The 24,973-nt window shown below is 43.7% G+C and overlaps 2 protein-coding genes across 4 annotated transcripts in view; one reads left to right on the top strand and one right to left on the bottom strand.

Annotated features, from left to right (window-relative positions):
* The window catches only part of cc2d2a (coiled-coil and C2 domain containing 2A), a 21,587-nt gene extending 2,017 nt beyond the window's left edge, over positions 1 to 19,570 (top strand). For 2 of the 3 annotated variants that reach the window (XM_060893736.1, XM_060893738.1), the window contains 36 exons: positions 1 to 42; positions 546 to 626; positions 775 to 913; positions 2,436 to 2,527; positions 3,250 to 3,351; positions 3,778 to 3,867; positions 4,845 to 5,048; positions 5,175 to 5,331; positions 5,464 to 5,600; positions 7,337 to 7,468; positions 8,010 to 8,219; positions 8,298 to 8,404; positions 8,500 to 8,640; positions 10,040 to 10,196; positions 10,272 to 10,528; positions 11,136 to 11,313; positions 11,694 to 11,847; positions 11,966 to 12,113; positions 12,308 to 12,446; positions 13,167 to 13,370; positions 13,491 to 13,583; positions 13,675 to 13,766; positions 14,360 to 14,527; positions 14,609 to 14,714; positions 14,810 to 14,919; positions 15,003 to 15,099; positions 15,277 to 15,375; positions 16,034 to 16,210; positions 17,437 to 17,640; positions 17,771 to 17,860; positions 17,948 to 18,061; positions 18,146 to 18,280; positions 18,393 to 18,515; positions 18,619 to 18,677; positions 18,802 to 18,979; positions 19,090 to 19,570. The exon at positions 1 to 42 is cut by the window's left edge. In XM_060893736.1, the coding sequence (XP_060749719.1) occupies positions 1 to 42; positions 546 to 626; positions 775 to 913; positions 2,436 to 2,527; positions 3,250 to 3,351; positions 3,778 to 3,867; positions 4,845 to 5,048; positions 5,175 to 5,331; positions 5,464 to 5,600; positions 7,337 to 7,468; positions 8,010 to 8,219; positions 8,298 to 8,404; positions 8,500 to 8,640; positions 10,040 to 10,196; positions 10,272 to 10,528; positions 11,136 to 11,313; positions 11,694 to 11,847; positions 11,966 to 12,113; positions 12,308 to 12,446; positions 13,167 to 13,370; positions 13,491 to 13,583; positions 13,675 to 13,766; positions 14,360 to 14,527; positions 14,609 to 14,714; positions 14,810 to 14,919; positions 15,003 to 15,099; positions 15,277 to 15,375; positions 16,034 to 16,210; positions 17,437 to 17,640; positions 17,771 to 17,860; positions 17,948 to 18,061; positions 18,146 to 18,280; positions 18,393 to 18,515; positions 18,619 to 18,677; positions 18,802 to 18,979; positions 19,090 to 19,278 (4,905 nt within the window). In that variant the 3' untranslated portion in view covers positions 19,279 to 19,570. The remainder of the gene's footprint in view (positions 43 to 545; positions 627 to 774; positions 914 to 2,435; positions 2,528 to 3,249; positions 3,352 to 3,777; positions 3,868 to 4,844; positions 5,049 to 5,174; positions 5,332 to 5,463; positions 5,601 to 7,336; positions 7,469 to 8,009; positions 8,220 to 8,297; positions 8,405 to 8,499; positions 8,641 to 10,039; positions 10,197 to 10,271; positions 10,529 to 11,135; positions 11,314 to 11,693; positions 11,848 to 11,965; positions 12,114 to 12,307; positions 12,447 to 13,166; positions 13,371 to 13,490; positions 13,584 to 13,674; positions 13,767 to 14,359; positions 14,528 to 14,608; positions 14,715 to 14,809; positions 14,920 to 15,002; positions 15,100 to 15,276; positions 15,376 to 16,033; positions 16,211 to 17,436; positions 17,641 to 17,770; positions 17,861 to 17,947; positions 18,062 to 18,145; positions 18,281 to 18,392; positions 18,516 to 18,618; positions 18,678 to 18,801; positions 18,980 to 19,089) is intronic. The other variant, XM_060893737.1, reaches the window with a different exon arrangement.
* A 501-nt stretch (positions 19,571 to 20,071) lies between these two features.
* LOC132861974 (chemokine XC receptor 1-like) lies at positions 20,072 to 21,627 on the bottom strand. The gene is made up of 2 exons (XM_060893747.1): positions 21,483 to 21,627; positions 20,072 to 21,285 (listed from the first exon to the last, which is right to left on the bottom strand). The coding sequence occupies exons 1-2, from the start codon at positions 21,493 to 21,495 to the stop codon at positions 20,276 to 20,278; spliced, it is 1,023 nt and encodes a 340-aa protein (XP_060749730.1). The 5' UTR covers positions 21,496 to 21,627; the 3' UTR covers positions 20,072 to 20,275.
* Between the last annotated feature and the right edge of the window lie 3,346 nt (positions 21,628 to 24,973).

The following is a 24,973-nucleotide window of genomic DNA, read 5'->3' as shown; positions in this document are numbered from 1 at the left end:
GACTCCGGCGCTACTAAGGAGATCGATCGCACCTCGGTGGAGGTTGGTTCTCATCTCCTCATGTTAAATTCTAGACTCTTCCTCCTACTTTCCTCGTTCTTCAAACTTCACACGAGCCCTACAAACGCTTTTTTCTTTTTTAATGGTCTAAATCCTTTTTTTCTTTTCATCCTTTTTCTTTCCTGTTTTCACTGTTTGCTGTGCTTTGGATGAGATCAACCCTGGCTCTCTTCCTTTATTACATGTGTGCAGAAACTCTTGATATTTTTTTATGAAGTTGAATTACACACTTTCATCCCATTTGTGTATTCAGTAATATTCTTTAATATTAGATCTGATCTTAGGGAATTTGGCCTTTGTGTCACCTCGTGTATTTACTCCAGTGAAACAGGAAGACGAAATGACCAATTAAGAGTTTCTAAACACTCATGTGAAGCAAAAACAATGTACATTTCTCTGATAGTGTGCAGCAGTACTGTATATTCAGGGACGTGCTCTGGTATCTGGTGTAGTTTCTGATTTTTTTTCACTATGTAATGCTCCAGGAAATGACGGGCAGAGAGGAGGACCCCAGTGAAACCCTGCGACGCTCACTGAAAGCGCAGAGGATGAAGAAGAAGAAGAAGGTATAAAAAAAAAAAAAAAGGCAACACCATCAATTTATAGTTGTATTGTGTGTGTAGTGAATGTAGCCTTACAGCAACATGTCTCTCGCTTGTCTCTCTTTTAAGATCTGCTCTTCTTTTTTTTTTCTTCTTCTTCTTCTTCTTCCAGCTGTTGAAAGAGATGGCGGTGGAGGTTCCTCCAGAGGACGAGGTGGTGGAGGAAGAGGTCACGGTTGTGCAGCAGCTGCAGGAGGAGCATGTGGAAGACATGTGGGCAGGAGGAGATCGCTTGGCTGGAGTACACAGAGGTGAAAATCTGGATTAGACTCAGATGCTTCACTATTACACTTAGAGACATAGTTTTTGTAACAGAGGTTTGTCTGTGAAGTTCATTGCATCGTTTAGCAAAAACGAACACAGAATAGAATTTAGAGATATGTTTCAGAATCGTATGGCAGCGGATTTAATGGTTATCATCATGTACTGAATCTTTGCCCCATAAATTAGGAATTGAATTATATCCATCGTCAATTATCACATCATTCTTTTATGACTCAAAATAGTATTGAAATTGAATTCATGTATTGAATTTATATCAAAATCATATTGTATTTGACTCACTGGCATTACTGAGTCATATTGCTGCCTTGTGAATTAGAATCACATCCTAGTCAAATTAAGGTCTGGTCAAATAACGAATCATGACCTTATGAATCAAAATGGTAATATTGATAATGTAATAATAATGTAATGTAATAATGTATTATAGCTGAATCAGATGTATTGCTGAATCAAATCATTGCACTATGAATCAAACTCAGATGATATTGTTTGATTGTAAATATAATGAATCACTGTTTTGTGAATCAAAATGATATTTGACTCATTGGCATCGTGAGTCAAATTGTTGTTATGAATCAGAATCATATCCTATTTAAATCTTATCCTATATCCACCCTAACATCTATATAGAGATAAAAGATAACCTCAATGCCTGCTAGCAGTTTCTTGTTATTAATTCTTTCTCTCTATCTCTTTCTCTCATTCTCTTATTCTCTCATTCTCTTTCTCTCCCTCTCTCTCTCGCCCCCTCTCTCATGCCCCCCGCCTCTCTCTCTCTCTCTCTCTCTCTCTCTCTCTCTCTCTCTCTCTCTCTCTCTCTCTCTCTCACTCTCACTCTCGCTCACTCACTCACTCATTCACTCACTCACACTCTCTCTCTCTCTCTCCCTCTCTCTCTCTCTCTCTCTCACACTGTCTCTCTCTCTCTGTGTCTCTTTCTCTCTCTCTCTCTCGCCCCCTCTCTCACGCCCCTCTCTCACGCCCCCGCCTCTCTCTCTGTCTCTCACTCACTCACTCACTCACTCACTCACTCACTCACTCACTCACTCTCTCCCCCCCCCTCTCTCTCTCTCTCTCTCTCTCTCTCTCTCTCTCTCTCTGCCTCTCTCTCTCACACTGTCTCTCTCTGTGTCTCTCTCTCACTCACTCACTCACTCACTCTCTCTCTCTCTCTCTCTCTCTCTCTCTCTCTCTCACACACACTGTCTCTCTCTGTGTCTCTTTCTCTCTCTCTCTCTCTCTCTCGCCCCCTCTCTCACGCCCCCGCCTCTCTCTCTCTCTCTCTCTCTCTCTCTCTCTCTCTCTCTCTCTCTCTCTCTCTCTCTCTCTCTCTCTCTCTGCCTCTCTCTCTCACACTGTCTCTCTCTCTGTGTCTCTCTCTCTCACTCACTCACTCACTCTCTCTCTCTCTCTCTCTCTCTCTCTCACACACACACACACACACTGTCTCTCTCTCTGTGTCTCTGTGTCTCTCTCTCTCCCTCTCAGACCTTCCTCCTCTCCCTGTGTCGAGGGCCGACTCCAGTCTGTCCGAGAGCTCTGTGAGGCAGCGTATGAGGGAGAAGCTGAGAGAGGCCAGGGTAAGAACTTGAGCAACACCAGGAAATAACTGAGAGTCAAACAGTCAACATTCTGAAAGCTTTTTTGGGGCAGACAGAAAGGAGAAGAAGGATGAGAAAAGAGGAGGCTGTAATGAAAGCATTTACTTTAGTGCTCTGGAGGATTTGTTTGTGACACAGAAACACGCCGGCTGACGGCCAAGCGAAGTCGGCGAGGCAGATTAACACGACCTGTTTACACGCTGAGTAGATCTGTGTGTACACCAGGCTGTATAACTCACACTCCGAGAGGATTTTTTCTCTCTCTGCAATCCAGCTGTGCTTTAATCAAATTAAGGTTTTTAGGAAATAGCTCAAGCTTCTCTTTCCACATAAAAAAATGCTTTCAGCTGCCAAATATGGAGCAGCATGTTTAAATTAGGACCAATATAATGATTTTAATAGGTCTTACGCCACATTTCTGCTGAATTCTTGATTAGAATTCAATACTACTCAATACCGTGACTAGCAACCACAGGTTTACATTAATGCACGGTTTCCATAGTAACAGCTCCTTCCTAGGGACGTGCATGATGGACGAATGATAGATTCTTAATAATAATAATAATATTAAGTCTTATTATTAAGCGCTAATAATAATAAGCAGCCGATCTATTGTGGCTTTTCTGTAAGAAAACGAGAGTTTAATACAACATTTTAAGGAAGGAGTCTCTAGTTGCAGTGATGTATTTACGCTCTTTCAGTCCAAAGCCGCGAGTCTGTTGGAGCAGGAGGTTTCGCTGGAGCCGGCCAGTCGCCTGAAGAGCCTCAGAGACAGAGTGACACTGAGCCGATTCGACCAGGACGTACGTCTGCTCATCACGGGGAAAGCTGTTCACTCTTTTATTCTTATCTTACATTTAAAGTCATAGAGCCATAAAGTTTTTTTTTTTTCTTTCCAAACAGAAGGTTTGAATGATTGGATTAAATGAATTTATTTAATATAACCAGTAAAACTCCCTAATATCTATAAGAATGTAATTGTACAGGAGCGTCGATGTGGAGTTATTATTTGTACCTGTAACTTTTTTCTTTTATTTATTTTTTTAATTCCCAGATCCCTTTAAGCCTTCCCAGACCACACTGTCAGTATCTGACTCAAATCATTTTCCTGAACTGATCATATTCATTCATGTCACTTATCCCGGCACATTTTATCAAAAAATAAATAAAAAATTACCCAAGCTAGGATTGCACTCATATCGATGTTCTATATTTGATCCGATTCGCAGTCAGACGACGTCCTCGCTCAGGGCGACGCTTCCATCGCCGCCAGGGTGAAATTCCGTGACGCAGCCAGACGCGTCACCAGAGAGAAAAGGGTGAGGAGGCAATTTTGCTCTGTTCTTGTAAATCTGTGCTTTACAAGAAGGTTTCAGGCAGAGAAATGAAAATGAAAGCGTGAGGAAGTCTGTACGATATCGAGTGCTCAGTTTAGAAGGTGTTGATTATGACACTGTAGTTAATAAAGGCTAATAAAGGTTAATAAAGACTAATCATCAAATACAAATGACTCATTAATACAGTGGTGTTTTCTGTAAGGGGATGTTTAATAATGTAGCTTCAGAAAGGCGGTGACCTTTCAGCCAGGCTTCAGGACAGAAGACGAGATGTTTATAGCTGCGATAATAGTGATAACGGGATCTACTTTCGTGGACGGTCCACATCTTCTTCTTCATCTTTCAGCTTTTCCCGTTAGGGGTCACCACAGCGAATCATCTGTTTCCACCTAACTCTGTCTTCAGCATCCTCTACTCTCGGACCAGTTACCTTCATGTCCTCTTTTAACACATCCATACATCTCCTCTTTGTCCTTCCTCTTGTCCTCTTACCTGCAGCTCCATCTCCAACATCCTTCTACCAATATAACCATCTCCCTCCTCTGTACATGTCCTCTGTACATCTCAATCTAGTCTCTCAGACCTTGTACCCAAAACAGCCAACCTGAGCGGTCCCTCTGATGCGCTCGTTCCTAATCCTGTCCATCCTCGTCACTCCTAAAGAGAACCTCATCATCCTCATCTCTGCTACCTCCACCTTTTCCTCACTGCTACAGTCTCTTACAAACCCATACAGCAGAGCTGCTCTCACTATTGTCTTCTACACCTTTCCTTTCATTCTTGCTGACACTCTTCTGTCAACATCCTGTTCTAAATATATTTGAATGAAGCCAGAAGTGTTACTACAGTGTAGCCATTTTTAAATGTAGTTAAAAAAAATGCAAATGCGTTGTTGTTGTTGTCCGGTCAGAATTTATCGAATGTGAGTAAACTGCATGACGTTCTTTTCCACTCAACAGCCCGAAAGCGGTTTGATCAGCACCGAGGAAGCGTACAACTTTTTCACCTTCAACTTTGACCCTGAACCCGAACCTGAATCTGAAGAACATCAACCAGGGGAGGAAAGAAAGAAAGAAAGACGAGAAGAGGAGGAGGAGGAGGAGGAAGAAGAGGAGACTGAGATGGAAGGAGAGCAGGGAGGAGAAGAGGAGCAAACGGAAAGGGTGAAGCACAATAATATTTATCTACCTGTAGTACGTAATTAGGAGTAAATGAACATGACTGCCGCAGAGGTGTAAATGTAAAGAACATTAGTGGAAAGGTTTGTTTTTATAACTCCTGTAAGTCAGGATGAAGATGTCCCACTGGTCCGAGATGAGGAAGAGGATCTGTTCGTTATTCAGTCAGCGCAGGACTTCCTGGAAGTGAAGAAGGCCGAGTATGTGGATTACAGCAGCCGTGCACAAAGAGAGAACGAGCTTCTGTTCATCCCAAGTGTGAGACCCGGTACAGTCTGCACTTCTTTTATTTTCTTTACATGTTTTATATACGTTCATCCAACAGAATCTTCTTGTTGCACTCAACATACACATGAACGTATAGAGTGTCTGTGTGTGTGTGTTTGTGTGTGTTCCTCAGTGTCTGCTTCTTGTAAGCTCCCGGAGAACATGCGTCCACGTTATCTGGAAGAGGAGGGTCTTTATGTAGGAGAAAGGCCGTACGTCTCCCTGACCAATCAGAACATTCTGGAAAACCGCATCATCAAGCAAGATCAGGTAGCTGCTCTGACGACGGCATTATTCGTAAAAAGGTGCCAACGTTCTCGGTTTAGAGAAAAAGGAACCCGAGAGCGATGAACACTTCCTTATGAAAATGGAAGCACCTGCAGAACCGCATCATTCCACATTTACCTTACTTAATAAGGTTACCTACTAAATTCTGCTATTTTAAGCTCGCACCGTATTTGGATTCAGAACGACAAAAAAAAAAACAGCACTGTGTTTAGATTTAAAGTAGATGTATAGTACACGGTGAGGGGAAAGTGTAAAAACGTCCTTTACAACCAGCAGATAAATAACAAAAACTCGAACGTTTGGCTGTTCTAGTTTTCTATAAATACACATTTCCTCGAAATATAATTATTAGAATTCTCAACGTCGTAACGTACAGAATGCACACTGATCGGCGCTCTCTTGTGGTTTTTTTAATGTGTCGAAGGGAACTATATACTGTACACTCACCGGCCACTTTATTAGGTACACCTTACTAGTACCGGGATGGACCCCGTTTTGCCTTCAGAACTGCCTTAATCCTTCATGGCATAGATTCAACAAGGTACTGGAAACATTCCTCAGAGATTTTGGTCCATATTGACATGATAGCATCACGCAGTTGCCGCAGATTTGTCGGCTGCACATCCATGATGCGAATCTCCCGTTCCACCACATCCCAAAGGTGCTCTATTGGACTGAGATCTGGTGACTGTGGAGGCCATTTGAGTACAGTGAACTCATTGTCATGTTAAAGAAACCAGTCTGAGATGATTCGCGCTTTATGACACGGTGCGTTATCCTGCTGGAAGTAGCCATCAGAAGATGGGTACACTGTGGTCATAAAGGGATGGACATGGTCAGCAACAATACCATCTGACCATCTGAATGTCGCAGCAGAAATCGAGACTCATCAGACCAGGCAACAATTTTCCAATCTTCTATTGTCCAATTTTGGTGAGCCTGTGCAAATTGTAGCCTCAGTTTCCTGTTCTTAGCTGTCAGGAGTGGCACCCGGTGTGGTCTTCTGCTGCTGTAGCCCATCCGCCTCAAGGTTCGACGTGTTGTGTGTTCAGAGATGCTCTTCTGCATACCTCGGTTATAACGAGAGGTTATTTGAGTTACTGTTGCCTTTCTATCAGCTCAAACCAGTCTGGTCATTCTCCTCTGACCTCTAGCATTAACAAGGTATTTGCGCCCACAGAACTGCCGCTCGCTGGATATTTTCTCTTTTTCAGACCATTCTCTGTAAACCCTAGAGATGGTTGTGTGTGAAAATCCTAGTAGATCAGCAGTTTCTGAAATACTCAGACCGCTCGGTTTGAACTGCAGCAGATCGTCTTGACCATGTCTACATGACTAAATGCATTGAGTTGCTGCCAGGTGATTGGCTGATTAGAAATTTGAGTTAACGAGGATATATATATATATATATACATGGCTGAAATGACAATAAAAGCTTCTTGACTTGACTCTTGGTGTCTCATGCTTGAAACGTCATTACACGTTTTGGTTAAATGTACAGTATATTCACTGATTATAAAAATGTATATGTATTTATTTTTTTCTCGGTACAACAGCCGTTTACCGGCTCGTGTCCAAGTGATTCACAGAGAATTCAGGATTCAGAGAAGATTTGGTTTGATTTCCCAGTTGTTTGTGTTCCTCAGTGTCAATAGAGTTTACACAATAATCAGATGGCGTTTTTTTTTTTTTTGTTTTTTTTTTTTTTTTCCGCTCAGGGTATGAAGTGGTTCGGAGATGACGGGAGGATCGTGGCTCTGCCTGATCCGATCAAAGAGTCCTCGTCAAGACCACCCCTTTTTCATCTGGAGGAGGAGCTAGACCCAGCGCTACAGCCTGTCTACAGAAAGGTATTTAGATCAGTGAATATAAGCTTGATAGGGGGCACGGTGGTTTAGTGGTTAGCACGTTCGCCTCACACCTCCAGGGTTGGGGGTTCGATTCCCGTCTCCTCCTTGTGTGTGTGGAGTTTGCATGTTCTCCCCGTGCCTCGGGGGTTTCCTCCGGGTACTCCGGTTTCCTCCCCCGGTCCAAAGACATGCATGGTAGGTTGATTGGCATCTCTGGAAAATTGTCCGTAGTGTGTGATTGCGTGAGTGAATGAGAGTGTGTGTGTGTGTGTGTGTGTGTGTGTGTGTGTGTGTGTGTGTGTGTGCCCTGTGATGGGTTGGCACTCCGTCCAGGATGTATTCTGTCTTGATGCCCAATGACGCCTGAGATAGGCACAGGCTCCCCGTGACCCGAGGTAGTTCGGATAAGCGGTAGAAGATGAATGAATGAATGAATGAATGAATGAATGAATATAAGCTTGATTATGCAAAAGATATATTCACGTCGTAATGGAAACGTAACGGTCTGTGTATATAACTTCCTTTGTCTCTCTTTGTGCAGGCGCTGAAATCCAAGCATGTCAACCGCTACATGGTAGGAGTCGGGGACCCAGACGGAGACTACCAACTGGACGTCGATGTGTCCGGGCTCATATTCTCCCATCATCCCCTGTTCAGCAGGGAGCACGTACTGGGTGTTCGGCTTGCCCAGCTGTACGACCAGTACCTCAGCAGACGCCACAAGAACTTCACCTGTCTCCTGACGGATAAGGTGCGGTTTTGCAGCTTCATCACTGTTCTGTCGCCGTAGTAACAGCTTTCACTATAAGATGCTTTTCTGTGACTTCAGCTGAATGGGCTGAGAAACGCGATCGCCAACTTGTTGGCGCGCCATAACGGAGAGGGCCTTAGTCTGGTGAGTCAGCAAAGAATCATGGAGTACAGACAGGAAATAAGGTGAGCAATTTTTGTGCTTCTGATATTATTGAGTATATTATGATTAACGGCCATGAAATGAGACTGAATGGACTTGACACTGTATCGGCCATCAGACACACACGTCAGCTCCGTGACTTGGAACAAGAGAGGGACCGAACTCTGCTGAAGAACATCGTCAAAGTCTGGAAAGAGCTCAAAGCACTGCGGGAATTCCAGGGCTTCACCAACACGCCCTACAAACTCTACATCAGGAAGTGCGTACAGCATCAAACATCCAACAGGAACATCAAACTAATCCAACAATCCTGAAAATACTCTGAAGTAAACATCAACAAATCAGACCTAAAAAATCAGTCCAACTCTATTTACAGGGTTTCCGCGGGTCATAAAAAGTCATAAAAAGTCATAAATTTAACAAGAAGAATTTAAGGCCATAAAAAGACATAAAAACGTCCGGATTTTACATACAAGGTCATAAAAAACATTTAGCCACGTCTTAAATTGATCTGCTCGTCCATTAATTTGTTCTTCAATCAAAATGCGCTCGCGGCGGCAATGACATTCATTTGTTTCGCCTGTTGTAGTTCTGTATGAGGAATCTGGGTGGTATCACACTGGTATCACAGCGTTCCAGAACTACAAGGTCCATGCGGCAGCATACAGACTTGTCGGAAGGACTTTCACAGAAACCCGAACATACTGTATCATACTGGGTCACTGCTTAGTTTAATTGAAATCATCCTGACTATCACAATGGGAAAATGTACCTTTAACGATCTGTGGCTCGAAGACGGTGCGTTTAGTAGCTGGATCAATCCCGTCGCTAACAATCGGTATCAAGCCTATTGCACTCTGTGTAAGAAGACGTTGGAGCTGCCTAGTTTAGGCATAAAAGCCTTGAAGTCGCATGCAAAGTCGGAAAAGCATATCGTTGCTGTAAAAGTCCTGCAGCGGGTGCAGGCGATCCGTCAGTTTTGTTCGGCTCCGTCACTAACGTTACCCGGTCAAGTACAGCGCGGGATTCCGTTTCTGTCACATCCAGTGCCACACACAGTGGTTTCGGATCAACCTCCACACTGAAAGCGGAGGTCCTGTGGGTGTTGAATACTATAATAATAGAATTACTCTTTAAATAATAAAACTTGTTACTTTCAATGAAAGTCAGTAATAAAGACTTTTGAAAGGAATTTTAATGACTGAAGTTATTTATCGTAATTTGTGTAGGTCATAAATTCAAATCATAATGGTCATAAAAAGGTCTTAAAAAGTCTTAAATTTGACTGATTAAACCCTGCAGAAACCCTGATTTAATAAAAGATAACTAAGCAGTTTTAGTACTAAAACTCATCAGTGAAGGTAAACAACACTACTGAACAAACACCAGTGAACCAATCCATCAGGCTACAACCAGCACCAGAACATTCCACAGAATAAACAAATGATCAATCAACGGCTTGCAACGAACTAATAACTAATACAGTGATCTTAAATGTGACAAATAAAACCCAACACCAACACGTAGCCCATCAATCTCCACCAAACACCAACACACCGTTTTAGCACTGCAATAAACACTCATGATTAATCTGTTTCATTTTTAGTGTCGCATTAACACAGGGGTTTTTCATGCTCTTTTATCTCTCGTCTCCTTAGAGAAGAGGTGGAGCGAGAACAGGACGAACGAGAGCACGAGGCAGAGATCTTAGCCGAGGTGGCCGAGCTACAGACCGAGATTGCAGAGGAGTACGAGAGGAAGATGGAGGAGTACCGGAGAAATCTGGAGGAATGGAGGTCCTGGAGGAGGAAGCAGGTACCTGAATGTACACGGCTGGAGTTAATCTAAAAGGTGATCGCTGTTTATTCATTTATTCACGATCGCTTTTAGAAAGCCGTGAAGAAGAAGCAAAAGAAGAAAAGACAGCATTCTGAAGACGAGGAAGAGAAAGAGGAGGATGAGCACAGCGAGGAAGAGCCGGGAGAGGTGCGAGTGAAACCAGAACCTCCAGAGAAACCTGACACAGCGAGTGCGGAGCAGCAGGTTCGAGAGAAAGCCGCGAAGATCCGCAGGAAACCTGGAGAATCCGTTTTGGTTCCAGAACTTACTGTTTCTGGTCCAGTCACTAATAATGAGCAGTGTGCACGGTGAAGAGAGACAACACACCCACACACACACACACACACACACACACACACAATGTTAAAATATCATGGCATTTGTCTTGAGTTCTCAAATCAAACCTAAACACAAGTGTATTTGAGAGTAAATAAGTACCAGTTTTCTCTTTCCATCACACTTTGAATAAAATGTGAATCTCATTCACGAGAGTTCACCAACATTATGTAGTGCTTTTCTCAGAAAGTTTACAGAAACCTAAATTTGTAGGAAAATGAAAGTTGTTCACAAGAAAAGTACAAATGAAAGGAACCAAAACTGAGAAAGAGGAAGGTCTATGGAGTTCAACTTCAGCTTTATGTAATAACAGCAGCACGTGTTCATAAAGTGTCCGTTAACATGTAATATACTGTATATAACTGATCTGTTATTAAAGCAACCATTGCACCAGAAATCTCTGAACTTCATCATGTTACTTGATGATGATGATGATGATGATACAGGAATACGATGATATAAAATTGAATCCTTTGATTTGAATAAATGTTAATTTTTAACCGTGTGACAAACTCTAGTACTGAATCGCTGCTCTTTCTCCATCTGTGTCCCATGTGCCGTGTCTTATCCTGGTCCCAGAGGGGAATTAGCACGGAGAGAGGACGTAGCAAAGCGCTCGCTCTTCATCAAAGTGCTGTACAACGGCAAAGAGGTTTCCAGAACCGACAGCCGCTCTCTCAGTACAGACTTCCGGGTTCACTTCGGCCAGATGTTTAACCTGAAGATCATCAACTGGCCCGAGAGCATCAGACTGCAGGTAGTGTGTGTTTAGGTTTGTGTGTGTGTGTGTTTAGGTTTGTGTTTGTGTGTGTGTTTAGGTTTGTGTGTGTGTTTAGGTTTGTGTGTGTTTAGGTTTGTGTGTGTGTGTGTTTAGGTTTGTGTGTGTGTTTAGGTTTGTGTGTGTTTAGGCTTGTGTGTGTTTAGGTTTGTGTGTGTGTGTGTGTTTAGGTTTGTGTGTGTGTGTTTAGGTTTGTGTGTGTGTTTAGGTTTGTGTGTGTGTTTAGGTTTGTGTGTGTGTGTGTGTGTGTGTGTGTTTAGGTTTGTGTGTTTGTGTGTGTGTGTGTGTGTTTAGGTTTGTGTGTGTGTGTGTGTGTGTGTGTGTGTGTGTGGTTTGACATTACATATCCTGCGTGTCAGGTATATGAGAGCACCGGATCATCCACCACACTGATAGCGGAAGTGTGTGCACCGATTCCCGAAACTTCCATCTTAACAGGAAGTGCTTCATCAGAAGAGATGGAGTTCAGCAGCAACCAGAGGGTCGCGTTTAACCATGAGGGCGTCGGCAGTGGTAAAAACATGCGCGCACAAACACACACATACACACACACTCTTTTTCTCTCTCTCTCTCCCTTTGCATGAAGTCAAAGTCCCATCACGCTGTGTGTTGAATGTGTGTCCTGTCACAGACGTGCCATTCTCGTTCATGGCTGACGGAAGCAACAGGCAGACCCTGCTGACCTCAGGGAAGCTGTCATGCTGTGTGTCATGGGCTGTAGGAGAGGATGACCTGCCCCTGGCCCCGCCCTCTGGCCAGCCCGGTGCAGGTATACACAGGTAAGAAGCTAAACGACAACACCGTACACACAACAACATCAACAACTTGTACAACACACGAAATGAATTCCAATCATCGGGCGTTTGAGAAGTTGTTCACATCACCATAGCAACCAGAACAAAACAATGTTATGTGCTCTCTCTCTCTCTCTCTCTCTCTCTCTCTCTCTCTCTCTCCCCGTCTCACTCTGTAGTGGTCTGAGGCAGATGGATGCTATAGCGTGCATCGGGGCGTCGGGACTAAACGACATGAAGAAGCTGGGGAAATGGGCAGCCGAATCTCGCCTCGACCCCAACGACCCCAACAACACCTCCATAATGCAGCTGCTCTCAGTGCGTTTGCTCACACAATAATCAAAGTGCTTACTGCTAGATTTACACAGTAAACATGTTGACCTTCAAGTCCAGAACTGATAAACATGTTGACCTTCAAGTCCAGAACTGATAAACATGTTGACCTTCAAGTCCAGAACTGATTATTTTACAGAACTTAGATGGCTTCTTCATATACTTTGACTAAGGAGTTTCAGTTGATTCATTAATGAAAGCCTGAAATAATTTAAGGAAGAAGATTAAAAACTGTCCATAGAGTCTGTGACTAAAAGACAGAGCTAGTTCTGGCCCATGGGGGCCAAATGCTTTTATAACCATTAGTTAAACTTTGTAGTTCGATCTTTTTTTTTTTTTTTTTTTAATTACAGGTTTTAACAGTAGAAAATATGGAAAGGATGGTTGGGGTGTAAATACTTTAAAGTGAAAGTGACATACGGCTAAGTACGGTGACTCATACTGCATTTAACCCATCCAAAGTGCACACACACAGCAGTGAACACACACACACCGTGAACAGTGGGCAGCCAGTTATGCTGCGGTGCTCAGGGAGAAGTTTGGGGGGTTCGGTGCCTTGCTCAAGGGCACCTCAGTCGTGGCCCGGCACGAGACTCGAACCCACAACCTTAGGGTTAGGAGTCAGACTCTCTAACCATTAGGCCACGACTTCTGCACGGTATTGTTACAATCATCACCTCACACATCACTTCTGTCACACCACAGGTGGCGAGCGGAGGGGAATTAGCCGTCCGGGATTATTTCCGACTGGAGCAGCTGCAGGAGGAGTTTAACTTCCTGCTGGACGAGGAGCTGGATCTGTCACGCCGTTTTCGCCTGCTCAGGTTGAGGAGCCAGGAGGTGGCCGAGTTTCGCCATTTTAAATCCGTGCCTTCCACCGATCGGGAGATCTCAGAGAAAGTTTTTGAGGTTTGATTTCTACTTACACAAATCAGACAGACAGATAGATCGTCATCTCAAAGCCACCAGCTCTCTCTGGCTGAGATGTTAAATATATGTTTGTTTGCTTTTTGTTGTTGAATATGTCAGAATTATGAGCGCAGGCTGAAGGAAGGAGACCTGATCGACACCAAGGAGCACATGGACGCTCACAGAGCTCTGGTGGCCAAGTATTTAAAGAAAGTAAGTGTGACGGATCCCAGGATGGTTTCAGGAAATGTGTCTTTTGTATGAGTGGATGTGGAAGTGACACCACATTTTGTTCCCCTTTCAGGTGCGAGAATCCGTCATTAATCGCTTTCTTATAGCGAAGCATCATTACATTCTGTCGGATGTGATAGTAGAAGAGGAGGTACCGAGCATCGGGTAATCGCTCTTCCTCTCCCTACCAACTTTATTTTTATTACTAACCTCAAGTCGATATCTAGGAAAAAAAACACTCACTACACTTGGATGTAAAGGAAGATTCTGCACACATTATAATATTAATGAACCTATTAGATGAACCTAATGTTATTATTTGGGGAATTTATTAACGCTCCATTATTTAATGCTTTTTTATTTGCAGTGACATCCGATTTATTTTTATGTCACTTTTAACAGTAGCCATAAATGTAGATGACATTGTAGATGACAAATGTGACAAATGTCCTGACTTTAGGTGAACATTAAAATGTATTTATTTAATATTTTCTTCTGCTTTTCTTCACTTTTTTTTTCTCTTCCTCTCCCAGATGTGTCTGTAATATAGAGTATTAAGTCACGTTATATATTGTACAAAAAAGTCAGATTTTTGCATGTAAAAAGGAAACAAAGAATGGAAAAGAAAGAATGGCGGAAAAGAAGGAAAAGAAAGAACGGGGGAGTTTTGGGCTTGTAAGCATGGAGGCATGGAATCAATAAGCAAATTCGATCATTGACAAATCGAGAATTGACACAACTCCGTTTCTTCTGTTCAGGATTTTAGGCCTGAACCTGTTCAAGCTGGCCGAGCCCAAGCGTCCTCTGAAGCCTCGGAGAAAAGAGAGGAAGAAAGTGACGGCTCAGAACCTTTCGGACGGAGACATCAAGCTGCTGCTGAACATCATCAGAGGCTACGACATCCCCGTCCGCAAACCTCACACCAGGTACGCACAGACACGGAGTTTAATAAATCGAACCCAATGCAGTGTTTCTGCTGTTTCTCCTAACAACCAGCTTATTTCTAGCAAACCTGCAGCGGCGTCTAAGAGCGCTCGCTCCTACGCCGAGCCGTTTACATCAGCTCATTCCTCTCAGACTGCACTGCAGGGTGGCGAGTGGCCCCTCGGGCAGGTAGAGCTTTGTTACTGACCGCTCTATGGTCATGCTTGTGGCTTTCACTGTTATTCAACATTTGTGTGTGTGTGTGTGTGCATGTGCATGTTAAGCCCCAGGTCCGGCCCTACGTCGAGGTCTCTTTCCAGCGTACAGTCCTGCAGACCTCCACAGCCGAGGGTCCGAATCCCTGCTGGAACGAAGAACTGGTTCTGCCTTTCAGGTGAACTCAAGTGCGACAACCATCTAGAACCTGTTACTGTATGCACAGTTCCTAAACTCTCCGTGTCCACTCCGTTCCATCAGCGCTCCGAACGGAGATTACAGCACGTCCAGCCTGCAGGCCGTCCGGGACGAGGTCTTCATCAGCCTCTTCGACGAGGTCCTGCATGAGGTGTTCGAGGTGAGAGATTCACACCGGAGCTGACGTGACCGGAATTAACTCTCAGTTAAGACCAAGTTAAGACTAATTTCACTTCTTTAAAGAACTTGTTTGTGTGTGTGTGTGTGTGTGTGTGTGTGGGTGTGTGTGTATGTGCGTGCGTGCATGGGTGTGGGGGTTGTTGCCATTTCTTTTCAGGATGACAGCGAAAGAGGAAACAGAATTCATACTCGCATTGAGCAACACTGGTTGGGTTCGATTAAGCTTCCATTCAGCACAATCTACATGCAGTCACGAGTACGTTGTGGCAAATCATGTGATCTGTGAATGTCTGAGCTAAAAGTTTATATAAATCTAATAATATTTCTGTCCTAGCAATATTTGTAAGCCGAGTTAGAACATTACACAGTTCCAGCTTTAAGAGGGGTCGATTTATACAACCGCTAGAATGTACATTTCCTGAAGAAAATGTGAATGGTGCTTGCACGTGGCAAATCCCGGAGGCTAGTCGAGACGCGCATGTGACGTCATCTGAATACTCTTGAGGTTTTCTCATTGTGCTGAGTGTTTTTTTGGGGGCGGGGCTGCGGCACAACCGAAAGGCCAGTCGGTACACCAGTTTAAAAGTTTGTTCAGAGTATCACCCTAAAGGAGCTGGTCGAGTTTGGTGTAGATAGTTCAAAAACTTGCCGAGTTATAAACCTCCAAATTTTATAATGGGAGTCTATGGGGGGAAAAAAGGCCATTTTGAGACCCGGTACCGGAAGTACTGGTACTCAGATCGCTTATAAAAGTCATAGCACACCTCTCCTCAATGAGCCGGTCGATTTGACACGTCATTCATGGGTCTAGGACAAAAGCTGCGCGCCGAAGTTTTGTCCGGCACAACAGTAATAATGTTGCTTTGCAAGCACCATTAATTATGATTAAACTTTTGTTATTGATTGACTGGAAGATCGACGGGACATTTAAGGTAGCCACGCCCCCAGTGTTGCTAGGCTACAGTAAAGAGCGGAGCCTCGGCGTCGAGGGCGGCTACGACACGGTTCGGAGCGTAAGCGAAGGCACCTTCCTCACCCTCTTCATCACCATCGAACCGCAGCTGGTGCCTGGAGACCCCATCAGAGAAAAGGTAACTCTCTAAAAACACTGTTCATCCTTCCTTCTTTTCTTCTTCATTTATCTTCACTTTAGTTGTTTCTCCATTGACACACGTGAGGATTCTTATTTTTCCTCTCTGCGTGTCCTGACTTTGCTGCTTGCTTTTGATAGATGAAGAAAGGAAAGGTAACCTGTGTCGTACAGAATGTGTGGTTATCTCTCTCTCTCTCTCTCACTCTCACTCTCTTTCTCTCTCTCGTGCTCTCTCTCTCTCTCTCTCTCTCTCTCTCTCTCTCTCTCTCTCTCACTCTCTTTCTCTCTCTCGTGCTCTCTCTCTCTCTCTCTCTCTCTCTCTCACTCTTGTGCTCTTTCTCTCTCTCGTGCTCTCTCTCTCTCTCTCTCTCTCTCTCTCTCACTCTTGTGCTCTCTCTCTCTCTCTCTCTCTCTCTCTCTCTCACTCTCTTTCTCTCTCTCGTGCTCTCTCTCTCTCTCTCTCTCTCTCTCTCTCTCTCTCTCTCTCTCACTCTTGTGCTCTTTCTCTCTCTCGTGCTCTCTCTCTCTCTCTCTCACTCTTGTGCTCTTTCTCTCTCTCGTGCTCTCTCACTCTCTCTCTCACTCTTGTGCTCTTTCTCTCTCTCGTGCTCTCTTGCTCTCTCGCTCTCACTCTTGCTCTCTCTCTCGCTCTCTCATGCTCTTGCTCTTGTGCTCTCTTGCGCTCTCTCTCTCTGTCTCGCTCTCATTCTCTCTCTCTCTCTCTCTCTCTCTCTCTTGCTCTCTCACTCACTCTCACTCTCTCTCTCTCTCACTCTCACTCGCTCTCTCACTCGCTCTCTCACTCACACTCTCTCTCACTCGGTCTCTCTCACTTTCTCTCTCTCACTCGCTCTCTCACTCTCTCTCTCACTCTTGCTCTCTCTCTCTCTCACTCACTCGCTCTCTATCTCTCTCTCTCACACCCTCTAACACACCTACTGTACATTAGTTTCTCTGTGAAGTTTTAGCAAGCCTCTCTGTTTGGATGTTCCCTTTATCTGTGATCTTTAGTTTCTTCTATTTAAACGCTCCAGATTCAGTAACGTTAATCTCAAGGCAATATCAAAAAATATCATTTTGTATTTAACACTATATTTATATGGTGCCTTTAAATCGGCCCTTTACCACACATTCCCTCAATAAAGGGTTTATTTAAGGCTGAGCCGGTGAGATTGTTTCCTCTGTCTACTTCTTTGTAACCGTCTTGTCGTCGGCTCGGTGAAGTTTGACACGCAGGAGGTGGAGCGGTTGCTGTTGGCGTGCGAGAGCTTCGAGAAGGACGCAGGGAAGAGTTTCCCAGACAGACCTTGTCTCACTACCGTGGTGGACATGAACGGAAAAACCGTCTTCATCACGCGCTTCATCCGGCCCCTCGGCCCTCCACAGGAGCTGATGGACACTTTCCCCAGCAACCCCCAGGAGACCACAGTGAGCTCAGATAAAGCGTCACATCACAGCACACGTTAAACTGTGTGGAAACAGACACTGTGTTTTCTATAGAATAGAGAATTAAAAAAAACAACCAGTCATTCTAGAAATGTGCTCCGTCTCTTTACAGGAGCTGGTCGCTCGATACGTGTCTCTCATTCCCTTTCTTCCAGACAGCGTGTCTTTCTCCGGTGTCTGTGATTTATGGAGCACCTGCGATGTAAGTGAACTCCCACAACTCTATAACTGTGGAGCTGATAACTGCCCTCCCAGAATTCCACTCTATCAATTCTATCGTGTTTTCTAGCAATTCCTGATGCTGTTAGCGGGAGACGAGGAAGAGCATGCCGTTCTGCTCTGCAACTACTTCCTCTCCATGGGCAAAAAGGCATGGCTCATCATAGGAACCGCAGTTCCTGAGGTGAGGAGCTTCACGTCATATGAAGGAAATTTTTCTACTGAGGCTGTATTTCAGCAGTTATGATATAATGTCTGTCTGTTGCAGGGACCTACAGCTTACGTTCTCACCCAAGAACACAACCGCTTCGTGATCTGGAACCCCAGTACGGGTCAGTACTACGGACAATACGACACCTTCTGCCCTCTACAGACTGTCGGCTGCCTCATTAACGCAGATAATGTGAGCACACACACACACACACACACACACACACACACACACACACACTTTCCTTCGATCAAGCTGTCCATATAGGGTTAGCCGTGATTGTTTGATCATTTCTCTGCTGCAGGTGTGGTTTAATATTCAGACCTACGCCACTCCAATGAGGATGGGGTTTGATGTCACTAAACCGAAGTGCTGGAAGCCGTTCTTCTCCAGAGCGTTCCCCAACCCAGGTCTCTCCAGCGTACAGGTGAGCGTGTCAGATGAAGTCGAAAGCTTCGCCGTTCCACCATACTGTCATGAAGCGTACATGTATAAAGTGTGTGTGTGTGTGTGTGTGTGTGTGTGTGTAGCCTGAGGAGCTGATGTACAAGCGGACAGATAAGGCAGCTTCAGCAGAGTTACAGGACAGGTATGTGTCCATTACCTTGTCTCTCTCTCTCTCTCTCTCTCTCTCTCTCTCTCTCTTTATTTCTTTCTCTCTTTTTCTCTCTCTTGTAAATGCATGTGATTGACAGCTGCCTGATGTCCTGTAGGATAGAAAAGGTGCTGAGGGAGAAAATCATGGAATGGCGCCCACGACACCCGACTCGCTGGAACCGGTACTGCACGTCCACCTTACGTCACTTCCTGCCCAAGCTGGAACGGAGCGGAGGCCGTGAGGTCACCGAGGAGCACCGGATCGAGCTGCAAAGCCTGCTGGGAGACTACAGGGTGAGCATTGGGCACCCACACCTTTCTGTTGTAGTAGGAAGTGGTTTCGGGTTAGTGTTTGTTTTGCTGTTTTTGTTTTTAATCTTTCAAAACTTTTCTGTTTACGTCAGATCTCCGGCTTTCCCCTGCACCTTCCGTTCTCCGAGATTCGGCCCATCGTCGAGGCCGTTCACAGCACAGGCGTCCATAGCGTGGAAGCTCCTAACGTGGAGTTCGCGCTGGCTGTGTACGTCCACCCTTACCCCAGTAATGTGCTCTCCGTGTGGGTTTATATCGCCTCGCTAGTCCGCACACGCTGACTCTCACAACACTACCCTGAGTAATGGATGTAGTGTAGTCAGAACTTTATGATGGATGACGTTTTTAAAATGTCTGTGAACTCATCAAATGCTGTAGTCTGTGCAGAGGTTAATTCCGTATGTAGAGAATTATATCAGATACAGTTTTTATTCAGTGTATTACAGAAATATATTTTGTGACCATGTTTATACTGAATGTTTATTCTAAACAAGGCTGGAGATGTTTTGATGCCCGCTCTGGTCTGATTTGTGAACTTGTGAAAACAAAATGTTGACAGACGAACAGACAAAAGCAGTACGTGTTTGTTTTCCACTTTCTTCTCAAAGTCTTAGGCACTAGACAAAACAGGTCACTGTGGAACAAAACATGAATCACCTCTGAATCTTTCAGGTCTTATTTACAGACATAAACAACCGTTGACCTTAAACAGTGTGTGTTAGACACATATTCGGCTCTTTTTTGATGCAAGGAATCTTATTAATACTCTGAGAAAATTAGAAACTTTTTCTCCACACACTCCCCGGTCTTATTTTTTTTACTCTCAGTCACAGAGACGATGGGAACAAAAATACTTGTATCGTGTTTTTCACATGTTTTCATGTTTCAGGTTTCCTGCCTGTGTGGTTGACGGTTTTAAAAAAAAGCATTAAAAATGAAATTCTCACAAGTTGGTGGGTGGGTGGAGTGACGGTCGGGGTCTTTACTGTAACTGTTTTGGAACAGAGTTAAAGTATTTTTTTTTCTGAAAGTGATGTAAACAGACAGGATGAGGTAAAACATGTATAAACAATATTACAATAATATTTTTTTTTTTATTTCTGTCAGTCTATTTATTTTACTTTCAATCATCAAGATTGAAAGTAAAATCCTATAAATCTGTACATAGATTCTATATGAAAATTGTACAAAACAAAAGAGTTCAGTTAAAAAAAACAATTTACACACATTTATACTGAATCAGAAAGCTCAGTAACTTCTTCAGTAGTCTTTACATTATCAGTACAAGGAGCCCAGGGACTGAGCGTTAGTTCGTGTCTGAGGCGTCTTCGTGGTCGTTGCCCTTTGAAAAATCTTCTGCAGAATCTCCTTTAGATAATTTCTGAATTTCACAGCAACAAAAACATAAAACACGGGATTAAGACAGCAGTGAGAAAACGCCAGCAGTTTACTGACGTGTTCGGCGTAGTCAAGATAATGCGTGACATCACAGTCTGTGAAATACTCCACATTAAGGGCGGTAAACGTTTGTAAAAAAATTACCAGGTTATAAGGAGCCCAACCAAAAAAGAACACGACTACGATGCAGAAGATGAGTTTGATTGTACGGTGTTTCTTCCTCGCTCGTGTATTGACGATGGTCTGCAGGATTCTTGTGTAGCAAAAACCCATGACAGAAAAGGCTAAAACAAAAACCACGTTCTGTAGATATATCAGCGAAAGCTCCATCGTAGTGGAATTGTACTCACAATAGAGTTGGGAAACATCTGCTGGATCAGACATTACTGAGCTGAAGATTGGGGCTGGCACCGCTGCACTGATACCCACCAGCCAACCGAGGACGGGGATTAGTGCCATACCCTGTCTTTTCTCCCAGTCTGAGAGAGGATGCACCACAGCCATGTAGCGCTGAATGGTCATCATCATCAGGAACGTGATGCTGCTGTAAAATCCCACAAAGAAGACGAAGCTGACGGTTTTGCACGCCACATCTCCGAGCGTCCAACCCCAGATGTAATAACAAGCCCAGAACGGCAGTCCGGCTGTGAAGAGCAGGTCCGACACAGCCAGGTTGAGTATGAAGATGTTGGTCAACGATTTGAGGTTCTCATAGTATGCAAGAGTCACAAGAACCAAGATGTTACCAATGAGACTGAGCAACACCACGATGCTGAAGAATAACGGGATAACGATGGATCCAAAGTTTGCCACGCCGTTCTTGTAACACAGCTGGTCCGGAAGCGTATCAATATCAATATATGTAAAAGTTGTATTAATCACTGTGTTCTCTGTAAAGGAGAAATGTATTGTTAAACATTCAGCATAACTTTCTATATATCTGTCATCTCACGTATGAAGAAATGAAACTTCTGGGAAAATTCCCAGAATTGCATATATAGTAACTACATGTACAGTTCAGTGCATTTAATGATTCATCGCCTCATTTTGTTAAAATAGTTTTGTAGAAATAATTGTTTATACAGACCTGTAGAATCCATTCGTTCCTCTTCAAATGGTTTCCTAAAAAAAAGTAGCTCCTTTAATTTTGATGGACAAAAAAAAAGGGCTGGAAGTCACTTGTATCCATACATTACGTCTCACTGCAAATGAATTACTGACTCTGATGCACTGACTACAGGAGTGAAAAGACTAAATAACTAACACTTCCTTCTCAGAAGAGGAAATGTTTGATTTGCCCTAGTAAGGCATGCACTTCATTCACACAAACACTTCAAACTAGGTACAAACCTGCTTTCTTAGAATAGGCAAAATCTTTTATTTTGTAGAGTTTTTATTTTATAAGGGACTTAATGCACAAGGTAAGGCAAAGGGTTCATTACACTCATGGCCATGTAATCTTACAGACTTTTTAACCTGGTACTTTACTGTATCCAGGTTTCTTTCAAAACGTCAGAGACAATTTGACTAGCTTTAGCTTTAAACCCATCTGTTTAGAATGACTGTTTGACTACATCCCTGTGTTCCCTTATAATATCCCAGGTGGATTGGCTGATCCGAATTGCCCCTATTCATTCATTCATTCATTCATTCATCTTCTACCGCTTATCCGAACTACCTCGGGTCACGGGGAGCCTGTGCCTATCTCAGGCGTCATCGGGCATCAAGGCAGGATACACCCTGTACGGAGTGCCAACCCATCGCAGGGCACACACTCATTCACTCACGCAATCACACACACTACGGACAATTTTTCCAGAGATGCCAATCAACCTACCATGCATGTCTTTGGACCGGGGGAGGAAACCGGAGTACCCAGAGGAAACCCCCGAGGCACGGGGAGAACATGCAAACTCCACACACACAAGGCGGAGGCGGGAATCGAACCCCCATCCCTGGAGGTGTGAAGCAAATGTGCTAACCACTAAGCCACCTTGCCCCCCCCGAATTGCCCCTATGAGTGTTAAAATCTTGGTAGATGTGTTGCTTTGTAATGGACTCGGACTATTATTCCCAGTGTGTCTCGAGTTAGACACAGGATCCTCCTCAACTCTTACCAGGATAAAGCAGGATATTAACAAACTGTGGTCCGATTTCACTCTTTCAAACCACCAGGAGTGGAGAAAATCTTCTGTATGTCCCAGGCTACAATCTCATCGCTAACTGACTCACCTTATGTCTGACTGGAACGTGTTTGGTAGATGGCTGCTTCACTGATGGCACTAGAAGGGCAACACTGACCCTGTAGATCCTGGACAAGAAGTCGAGTCTTGCATGTTTCTTTTTGACTCATGATATGTTGTAGTGCTGAATACAGTTCAGAGAGAATATGTTTTTTTTTTTATTAGTAGTAATTGTGGAACTACATCAAACAACTAAATATGACCAAATCTTATTATTCATATATTCCTGAGCATTCACTCCCAAATAGAGTTTAGTATATTGTTTAAAAATGTGAAAGATATTAATTACTTCCTTCTCTGCTGTGTCGAACAATGGTAGCCATGAAGAAAGGAACAAAACTGGACAATGTCAAAATAATTTACAAAGAAAAAGGTTCTCACTTTTTTCAGATCTACAGTATAGTGGGGAAACCTTCATCAGGCTGCGGATGTGGTAGCAAAGAGTGCTCAGCTAATTACCCATCAGCTCACAAAACTTGCTCCTAAATGTTACTCTGAATGTGGAATTACGGTTTCCTGTTAAAAATGTCTGCTAGCAAAAAACATAATGTGGTGAAAACAGACAAAGTTTAATTTCATGAAACAAAACTCTCCGCAATTCGATTTCATGAGCAGGATCAGGAACCAATACAGACTTGAGTTCTCACTCACTGTCATCTTCTACCGCTTATCCGAACTACCTCGGGTCACGGGGAGCCTGTGCCTATCTCAGGTGTCATCGGGCATCAAGGCAGGATACACCCTGGACGGAGTGCCAACCCATCACAGGGCACACACACACACACATTCACTCACACAATCACACACTACGGACAATTTTCCAGAGATGCCAATCAACCTACCATGCATGTCTTTGGACTGGGGGAGGAAACCGGAGTACCCGGAGGAAACCCGGGGAGAACATGTAAACTCCACACACACAGGGCGGAGGCGGGAATCGAAACCCCAACCCTGGAGGTGTGAGGCGAACGTGCTAACCACTAAGCCACCGTGCCCCCCTATTTTGAGTTCTAATAACGTCTAAATCAAATCTGTGTTTGTTAATAACTTTTGAACCAACAACATGTCCAGATATGCAAATATTCTTTGCTAACTGTTTTCTAACTGTTGCAGGTCCCCGGGTCAGATTATTTTCAACATTTCAACAATATTTAAATGTAGTACAGCTGTGAAGCAGCTGCCCAAACATCTGCAGCACCTGAGAGTCCACACGATTAATGAGAACTCTGCATTTATAGTTGTGCTTAGTGGTTGAGGACAGTTGCACCGTTTCACATCCGTGCAACGGTCTCACAAGAAATTAGAGGAAGCTAACACTGAACAAACTAACAATGATCGCTAGCATCGGGTGGAATAAAAGTATTTCTGACAGCTGCATTGATATCAAATCACAAACATTGACATTTTTAAAAGGTGGAACATTTGGGATCCCATGAGGAAAGCATAAGCATTACCGGTAAGGACCTTACAGGTAAATGCTTGCCATCACAACCCTACAAATGGCTGTCATGGCTGTGTCTTACATCAAAGTGCCCCAATTAGTCTTTACCAGCACTTGGACACTTTTCTGGCCACAAGCTGGAGAATCTTGAAGGTTGCAATTTAACTGGCTTGGTGTATTTCTGTGTACAAATACAATGAGCTGGAACACATTGGAAGATTGTGACACAATGTTAAATAAGGTCAAAGTGAAATTTATTAAACCATGCAGATACCATGTGCGGAGCAAGAATTAAAAAAATAAACGAGTGGCTTATAAAGGTGGACTGTGAGAGTGTGTTATTGAGAACTGGTGGTGCAATTACAGTAAAGGTCCAGTGACCGTGAAAGTGGAAGTTCAGGTGTGAGTCTTGGTGCAGCTATATTAGTAGTCCGCTGTGTATAAAGGGAAGTGGTGCCCATGGTTTATTTTGTGGCATATTTATTTTGGTTGACCATTAAAAAATGGTTGACCAATAAAAAATCTTCCACAGAATCTTCATTAGATCAAGTACAGGATTACGGCAGCAGTGAGAAATCCACAGCAGTTTACAGACGTATTCTACGTAGTCGAGATGATGGTGACATCACAGTTTGTGAAAAAAAAACTGTCTCTCTAAAGTTGTGGTAATTGTTGAAAAAAAAACTGTCTCTCTAAAGTTGTGGTAATTGTTGAAAAAACGAGGGGAACTGGGTTAGGCACTTTGTCTCCATGACAATGAACTGAGAGCATTTTTTACATTAGTTATGTTCCCGCTCCTAACCAAAAAAACGGAAGTGTGATGTAAATCTTGTTCTGTGAGAATCACCTTTACTACCTTGTTGTGAAAGTCCTGAAGTCTTACTTTAGTCATTA

Source organism: Tachysurus vachellii, chromosome 19, assembly GCF_030014155.1.
Source record: "Tachysurus vachellii isolate PV-2020 chromosome 19, HZAU_Pvac_v1, whole genome shotgun sequence".
Classification (NCBI taxonomy): domain Eukaryota; kingdom Metazoa; phylum Chordata; class Actinopteri; order Siluriformes; family Bagridae; genus Tachysurus; species Tachysurus vachellii.
This window is presented reverse-complemented; position numbering and strand designations above follow the sequence as displayed.